The sequence below is a fragment of the Balaenoptera musculus genome, chromosome 5 (assembly GCF_009873245.2).
Source record: "Balaenoptera musculus isolate JJ_BM4_2016_0621 chromosome 5, mBalMus1.pri.v3, whole genome shotgun sequence".
Classification (NCBI taxonomy): domain Eukaryota; kingdom Metazoa; phylum Chordata; class Mammalia; order Artiodactyla; family Balaenopteridae; genus Balaenoptera; species Balaenoptera musculus.
Genome location: NC_045789.1, coordinates 87,603,514 through 87,612,573, shown reverse-complemented (window position 1 = coordinate 87,612,573; position 9,060 = coordinate 87,603,514). Strand labels below are relative to the sequence as shown.

Sequence of the window (9,060 nt, the reverse complement as noted above, 5' to 3'; positions counted from 1 at the left end):
GATAACACTTTCTGAATTCCAACCTCCATTCACTATTCTTTTTTTAAACACACCGAAGAGTATATCTATATGTAAAGAATGTACTTCTCTGTTCATATTCCACATACACATAAAATTACTATGAACATTAACAAACACATAGATTGTATTTAAAGGCATATACAGCCTTTGAGTTTCAAAAGCTACTCGTTAATTGAGTCCAAGTATGGCAGTTTTTATTCTGGGCTTGACTCCACCTGTTTCCAGCTTGGCCAGGTGCACATAGGTTACAGCTCTCCTTTGTACCTGGAGGTCTTTCCAGAAAAGAGGATGAGTATGAGAAATTAAGTTGAGGCAAAGAAGCCACGGGGTTTCGTATCACCATATAAAGGTGGAGTTAAGCAATATATATTATTAAAGTAGAAAAATATTTCTCTGCCCCCTCTGGCATTTAACATTCCCTATGCTAAGACAGCATTCCATCCAGCTACTTGCCACATACTCTTTTCTTTTCAGAAATGTAAGTTACAAATTCCATCGTTTAGACAACTTTCCATATGCTGTTCTGATGACGACATAAACTTAGGTCTCTGACTGCCCCTGACCGACCTCAAGAACAAGTCAGGCTGTTCTTTTACTACAGAAAACGGCCGGAAGAGGGTTTGCTTGTGTTCCCATTTGTGTCATGATGAGGTGGGTGGCTACAGAATGTACGTGAAAGAGTGATGGACTCCCCAGGGGCCAAAGTAGCCCCCCAAATTTTGCATCAGCAGAAGCAGCAGTGCACAGAAGGGGTGTCCCTATGGGGAGTGAGAGCCCATTCTAAAGCCCACTTCTAAGCTCATTAGGGTCCGCGTCCCAGTTTGAACACGTGCTTGGCAATTGCATGTGCAGGAGGAGTCCTGCTGGACTCCTGTTACTGGCCTGCTGAGGTTTTTCTAATGGTGACTGGTATGGAAACTGCCTGCCTGGAGCTGCCCGGAAACCCAGTCCCGGTCCCGCCCTAGTAGTGTTCCCCTGGCACCCGGACGAAGGATGCCAAGCAGACAAGGAATAGTTCCCACTGGGGATGGCGCCTTCCTTCTCCTTCACTTCCTGCCTCCTCTTCCTCCTGCTTTCTTCTTTTCCTCCTTCTCTGCTGCCCCGCTCGGTCCCCGCTCCATCCTTTGGCGCTCGCGGCCAGGGCACAGCTCACGGGGGCGGGGCGGAGGCGCTCGCGTGGCTGTAGGAGCACCTGGACAGAGAGGCCCGGGTGGTCCTGCTCTCCACCTCCTCCCCCGCCTCCCCTCTCGCTCCTGGGGGCCCAGAATTGGGGCAGCAGGGGAACGTGGCCATGAAGCCGAGGCGGAATCGCTGGTTCATGAAGCAGTAGATGATGGGGTTGACGCAGGAGGAGGTGTAGGAGAGCAGGAGGATGAAGGAGATGGGGGGTCCCGGAGAGGCGGCGCTCGGCAGAGGCGGTGTCAAAGGCCCGCCAGGCGTTGGCGCTGAAGATGGGCATCCAGCAGAGGAAGAAGAGAACCACGATGACCATGAGCATGCGGATCACCCGCTTCTTGGCCATCAGGTTGGCGGCGGGGCTGCTGCTCCGGATGCGGCTGAGCCTGCCGCTGCTGCTGGTGGACAAGCTGCTGCAGCTCCAGCTTCCCCTGGGGGCTTGGGCCGCTGCAGGTAGCACCCATCGCTGTCCTCGTATCTGCCGCCGCTGCCGGGGCGCGGTTTCCTTTCTGGGTGGGCAAGGGACAGCACTTACTTTTCGGGATGGGTCATGCCAGAAAGAAGGCATGGAACCCCTGCCCCCTGCATCAAGGGGCTAAACCACACTTGAACTGTACTGTTGGCGACCTTGGGCCTGCCCTGACATGGGTGGGTATTGTTTACACTAGTCCTTTCCTTCAAATGAAAAGCTACTTAAAACTACTAAAATAATGGATAGTATCTGATGTACATAATTTATAATAGTAAAATCATATTTTACATATGTAGATTATAAGGATAAAAAACTGTTAAAGAATGAATAGGCACACTCGTCTTCCAGCTCAGGGGAGGAGAGAGGGTGGCGCCTGGAATTACAGTTTGCTTTGGTTGCAGAAGGGGGTCCATCTGAATGCAACAGCACAGAGAGCCTGGGACCCATGGGCCCTCAGCTTGTAACTGGGCGATGTGTGTATTATGTCATCTTATTCCACTCAGCACCCTTTTGAGAGGAATAATTTCCTCATTTTACAGATGAGGAATAGAGACACTGGGTCTCATGACTGTGCCTTATGACACAGAGTCTCCTAAGAAGACTTTTGAAAACCTCTAATATACTCTATACATACTCTGGGTACATCTACTTAAGTTACAGAAAATAAGCTTTTGTAATCCTTTGGCGTAAACATACAGGTAAGAGATAGTTACCTCTAGCAGACTTCTTCTGACTAGCATCGAACTTTATTCCCTGGTAAAGTTCCAGAGAGATTAATCCATACGCCACCATCATCACAATTCCAGGAATGAGAAAGAGGATGAGTAACAGGAAGGTGTGCCTAATAAAATAAAAAGCAATCCAATAACCAGCATCTCTAGCATTTCAAACTCAGATGGGATGGAATAAGCAGGTTCATCTCCATTTTAATGAGTCTGAGGAACACATTAATTACTAGTATTTAATATCTTTGGAAATTCCCCATCTGGAGGGTCAGTCATTAGAAGTTGCTACTGCTTTTCTTCAGATAAAGTCTCTTATGAAGGACTAGTTAAATTGGAAAAGTTTGCTGTAAGTCTGTGCCCGAAGCAAGTCTACATTTAAAACAAATGAGAGCTTAAAAAAGAAAAAGAAAAACAAACCAATGAGAGTAGGTGAATACCTCAATAAAACGGTTTCTGAAATAATAATAATAATAAGAGCTTACATTTCATTGATGACTATTCAATTTCCATATAGTATATATATATACTATGTCTATTCCCATAATAACTTTTGAGGTAGGTACTATTAACATAATACCCATTTTACAAATGAGGAAACAGACTTAGAGACAATAAATAATTTGTCCAAAGTTACACAGCTCGTGGCAAAGGTGAGATCTGAACCCAAGCAATATGATTCTAGGACTCATGATCTTAAGCATCACAATATACCATTTGTTGACTTTATAGCAACAGAATCATCTAATGCATAGGTAGCAATGATGGAAAACCTCTTTGGTTTTGCAAAATAAGCATTCTGGCTGTTCTGACCCACTGGCACAGTGGCAAGCTCATTCTAGTGCCTGGCAGGCCAGAGCTATGCTTTCTCTAAACATGTTTGATCCCTGAAGAATTGCAGCCCTCCTTCTTTATGAGTCTGGCCCCTAATCACTTTTGCAGTCTGGCATGTGTAAGGTTACACGATTAGGCCATAAAATTGTCAGAGGCTCACGGTTGGCTAAGCCATTTCTCATTTCCATTGGACATGTTTTGATAAGAGTTCTTTTCGAGTCTTGGAAAAGTCCCTCATTTGCAACATAACTCTTTTTGTGTTGTACGTGTTACTTGGTTGAAATGAAAAAAAGGAAGGCAAAGAAAGCAGAGATTATCTCAGTTTTGAGCCATTTTTGAATGTCTAGCTCCCTGTTTCTAAAACATGCTGGGAACTGTTAAACATAATGTCCTGCATTTGTGCAGCCTTTTTAAAGATATTTAATGACATTTTCATAAACATGCTCTCATTTGAATCTCACATCCATCTAAGGAGGTAGATAAAAAAATATCTTTATTCTTAAATCTTTGTGTAGATAAAGAACTTGAACGTCAGGGAGGCTATATGAACTTGTCCAATATCACCCACTAGTAAGCAAAGAAACAGGTACTAGTATCTTGCCTTTTTATTTCCAGTACAGTGTTCCGTGCAAGTACCACAGCTGCAGCCCTAAGAAAAACCACATGGGATTTGGGACTCATCTTCGGCTTTACCTCCAGTTCTTGGAAAATCAGAGCTCTTCCAGAAGCACACTGCATAGTGGTTAAGACCAGATGCTCTCTTATCTCTTCTAGGTTTGGGACCTTGAGCAACTTGCTTAACCTCTCCATGTCTCAGTTTCCTCTGTAAAATGGGGACAATAATAGTACCCACCCTATAGGGTTTTGAAAGGATTCGTTGAATTTATATATGTATATATATATATGGCATTTAAAACACAGCACTCTGTTTGCTGTCACTGTTACGCTAGAAAGAGGTTAGAGCGAACCTTCTCGATAAGGCTCCAGGAGACTGATCCCCCAGACACTGGACGATACATTCCAGTTTTTATTAAAACTGCAAAATTATATCAAGTTGTATTAAACAAATAAACCCATGCAGCCTTACCAGGACTGCTGCATGACATCATTTGGCAGTAGAAAGCGGCACATGTTCGCGGTCTGATTGTTACTTTTGGTAAAAGGCACCAAGTTGCTATAAATCGGGTACGGAGTCATGAGGGTAAAGGAGAGGCACCAGGTAGCGGCAATCACCTTCAAAGCGTGGGATTTTTGTCTGCCAGACGCGGGACTGTAAGGGTTTGCAAATTGCACCATATCTCTCCAGCGATATGGCTACCAGATTAAAGGTGGAGACACTCACAGAGGTGCCTGGAAAAGGAACAAAGAAGCTGGTTATGCAGGCTCTGAAATCCAAAGTTTATTTGCACAATGAGCTTAAGCATACCTGATCTGCGCAGGTTTGATAGATAGCAGAGGAAAACGCTCAGAGGGTAAGAATATTGTGTATGTATATCTAAAAAAAATGATTTATTCCCAGCTTTGTTCCCAAAACGATTTGAGGCAGGTAAAGAAATGTGTTTGCAAATACATCTTATTGCCAATTTTTAGATAAGTTATTGAACTTTGATTACAACCAACGTCCTTCCTAGGCTGAAGGCGCTCATTAATTAATAACCAAGTGGATGAATATGTTTCCTATCCCACAGAAGAGTTTCTGAGTGACCTGTAGAATAGCTTTAGTTTTGAGCATGATCTGCATAGTTAAGTTGACCTTTTAACCCAACATTCTCAAGGACTGTGACCCTGAAAATTCAGTGGGGTCTGAGCTGGGAGCATTAAAATTCTTCCTAAAAATTTCTAGTACAGACTTTTTTTAAAAGATTTTTTTGATGTGGACCATTTTTAAAGTCTTTATTGAATTTGTTACACTGTTGCTTCTGTTTCATGTTTTGGTTTTTTGGCCACAAGGCATGTGGGATCTTAGCTCCCTGACCCGGGATCAAACCCCACACCCCCTGCACTGGAAGGTGAAAGTCTTAACCACTGGACCGCCAGGGAAGTCCCCAAACTGTTTTTAAGAGTGAAACATTCTAAATTTCAAAATGGAGTGTTGAAAAAATACCTAGTGAAAAAGGAAGAAGGGGAAACTCTCCATATATAACTAACGTTTTTCTCTGGGTGGAAGGACTAGGGCCTTCTTTCTCATTCTTTTTGCTTTCTGTATTTGTAAAAGGAACATGCATCATCAGGGAGAAAGACCGTCAAAACACCTCATTCAAAAGGATATACTTACGCATAGTCAAAAAAGATTAATTTTCCTTATTCTTTGTATTTTGTGTGTGTACATACTTATTATAATCTCTTATCCCCTTAAAATTCCCTTTTATTCTTCATCCATATATTCAACTGATTCCTCTCTTACTCTCTTACCATGATGGAGGAGTTTCTTAGCCCGGGGCCTTTTGTGAAACTATGTATAAAAATATTCTTTTTCTAGGGAGAATATCCATAGTATTCCTGAGAGACTTAAGGAATCTACAACCCTGAAACCATTCTATAAGAACTTATGTTCTGAGACAGGATTTGCTGTGGTTTTAGAGGGATTTACTCTAAGGAGTTGATGACATTTGAATTAGAGAGTAACAGCCCAAACTCCTCAGAGTCAAGTCTATACAGTGGGTCCACTGTAATTATAAACCCCCAACAGGCAAGCACTCTTTTTTTTGGCTATGTATTAGGAGTTTAATGAGTGTTAAACTATTAGAAACAGTATTGAGGAGAACATAAAATTAAGGGAAGAATTGAAATCACTGGAATCAGAAATCCAACCAAACCATTATGGTATTGCAAACACTTTCAGAATCATCTTGCTTTTCATTTTCTAGAACAGTCTGTCCTAGAAATTTTTCAGGAAGAGTTTTAAGGCTCCTTGCTCAGACCCCAGCTATTTTAAAACATTTTTGGTTGAGGTGAAATTTACATAACATAAACTTAATCATTTTAAGTGAACAGTTCTGTGGCATTTAGCACATTACACATGTTGTGCAACTACACAAGCACTCTTTTAAATCTCCTTCCACAAACCCTGGTTAAGATTATTAAATATTATCATAAGATATACAGACAGGTCTTGAAGCCTAAAGCACACTACGAGATGTTGGTTATTATTATTGCGTCATTGTTTACAATGATCCTTTCATTTGTGAGTCGGTTTTCTTTTCAGAGGACTGGACCCAGATTGACACTTTCTTGGTATTATTTGTCCGTGTCACGCAGATCAGTTATTCATCATCATTTTGTCACTGCTGGACCGCTTCCCTCAATTGGGAGAAAATAAGGCTTTAAAGCTTTCCGGTCATTGAAGGCTGCCCTAGCCCAACTCAGCTCTGCATATTTTGCCCAGCTTAGGTCAGAACAAACAACAACTCCTTCCTCATTCCCCGCCTCTCCTCCTCCTCTCCCAACTAATTCTCAGAATGGGCAAGGGACAAAGCATTTTGGCAGACAGAGGGGACAAAGAGACATATTTTGTTTCAGCCTTAGAAGAGCCAAAGCAGTTGGCAAAGCGATGCCATATACTCACCACTGTGGTGGCTACCGATCTGGGTTCAAGTCAGCTCTGTAGCTTACCACCTGTGTGTCCTTGGGCACATTATTAACCTCTCTGTGCCTCTTTTCCCTCCTCAGTGAAACAGGGAAGGATAACTGTATATTCTTTATAGGGTGGTTGGGAGATAAAATATGATCATGGAAGTAAAAACTTAAAGCAATTAGGAGAATATCTGGTGCTCAAAAAAATGCATTCAAAAATATTAGCTCTTGTGATTTTTCTTATCATCACCATCATTTTGATTGGCAAAGGCAGAGAGCTGCATATCTCAGCCAACCAGTGTCAGCTTAGCGACCCACAGGCTCTAGGAGCAAATTCAATTCCTCGGCTAGTGGCAGAGGTCTCTCTCTCTCTCTCTCTCTTTCTGTGCCTGAGATGGTCCCAGACCCTGGGAAAACAGTCTGGGAAGTGAATCCTGAGAAGGGAATCTAGAACTCTGATGAAACTGGTTTTCAAGTAGCCCCTGTTCCCTAGGAAAGCCAGAGCAACGGCAGAAAGAGCCCTCTTCCAGCACCCTGGCCACCCCAAAAGCCATACCTTGGGTTGGGTAGAGCTCAGAATACAATCAACGACCTCCAGGAAGGAACAGAACAGCTTGCATCTGTCTTACTTTCTAACAGAATCAAGCAAAACCAGCCTCTTCTGTGGCTTCTTACCAACTTATTCCACTTTGAGAAACTGACCCCTAAAACTGGGGACTGACTTCTGGGGAGTTATGAGGATTGACCCCCCCCCCATAAAGCCAGCTCCTCTGTCCTTACACCTAGCCCCACACAGCCAGATGTTTTGTTTTGGCTCTTAGGAGTTGGGGAAGGTCTGGGGCTGAGTGGGGTCTGGGGCGAGCTCCAGAAATAGGCACCAGCAGCAACTCACCCATGAAATAGGTGGTGGTCTTGCAGACAGCACTCCCAAAGATGAAATCCTTGAGCAGGTTGGGGATGAGGTTGAATGGCATGCAGAAGAGGCAGAGCATGAGGTCACTGACAGCCAGGGAGAGCAGGAAGATGTTGGTGACCGTTCTCATCCTCTTGTTCCGAATCAGCACCGTAATGACCAGCGTGTTTCCCAGCACACTGAGCAGGAATATCAAGGAGTACAAGAGAATCTGCACGGCTGGCTGCCACTCTGCGAGGAGGAACGCGGACGAGGGATGGAGGTTATGAGAGCAGAATGTTAAAACCTAGCACGCGCAGCAAACACTTATTTCCTGCCGATTTTTCTTTTCAGGGGCGGACATCATTGAACCCAGCTCTCCCTGTACTTACAATATTTTGCAGAAACAAAGTGAGGAGAGCACAGAGTGATTCAGTTGCTTCTAAAAGGTTGGTCTGTTAAAGGATCACTCACTCGGGGAACCACTTTTTCTTAAGAACAAAGCTCCTCTAGTGAATAGTGATTGCTTTCTTTCCTAGCTGCTGAGCATTATTTCGCTATAATCACTTCTTCACACTGATTTCCCCCAAGAAAAGGCGACAGCTAGATTGTGACAGCACCTTTTCTGTGATGCTTGTAAGTTCAAGCTTTTACACTTGTACTCCCTTCTGGCTCCACTTCAGCTCCTCCTCCCACTGCTTTTGTGCCCCCAAGTCCTGTACATTAATCCCAACTCTCCCCTGGGGAACAATAAGAGCATTGGACTCAATTCTGCTTTTTGATCTCTTATCCAAACTTCTGAACAGATGACTTTATCCAGCCTTGTCTCACGAGGACTTTGTTATATATTCGCAGTCAGCCTCGCCTTTGCTGATTTCTTCCCCCAACTTAATAGTTTTCTGAATTAAAGTATCAGCCTCTGACACCTACCTTTGGAAGCATGGGGCTGATCCAAGCAGAAAAGCGTCTCGTTTTCGATCCCCAGTTCGCAGGGAGCTGTCATGTTGCTTCCATTCAAGAGAAGGCTGTCCACATCCATCCTTGCTTGCTGCTTTCCACCAAGCGCTGGCGAGCTGATGAACGGCTCACTCTCGGCTCATTCCTCTAATGACCGACTGGAGAGTTTCCCAAATGCAACCTGCCGTGGAGGGGCAGGGGGGTTGGGGGAGTGATTGCCAGGTGTGGGCTTCTGAAGCCATTCTTAAAGGCGACTGGAGTTCCACACGCTCAGGCCAGCTGGGCAAGCATTTGCACTCCTGTCTTGGAAAGAGCAGCTGATGCCAGCCAAGCCCGCTCCACCTTCCAGGCCCACCCCATTCCTGGGCCAGCCATGGGGCCCTGAGCACAGACAGCCTGATTGTAAGTTAACC

At 44.2% G+C, this 9,060-nt stretch overlaps 1 protein-coding gene across 1 annotated transcript; it reads right to left on the bottom strand.

The window, feature by feature from the left end:
• Positions 1–559: 559 nt before the first annotated feature.
• CCKAR (cholecystokinin A receptor) lies at positions 560–8,744 on the bottom strand. The gene is given in 8 exon segments (XM_036853061.1): positions 560–1,407; positions 1,409–1,618; positions 1,621–1,706; positions 2,383–2,510; positions 4,313–4,476; positions 4,478–4,575; positions 7,691–7,942; positions 8,621–8,744. Coding segments are annotated over 8 exon segments (1,284 nt in total). The 5' UTR covers positions 8,730–8,744; the 3' UTR covers positions 560–1,170.
• Positions 8,745–9,060: the final 316 nt, after the last annotated feature.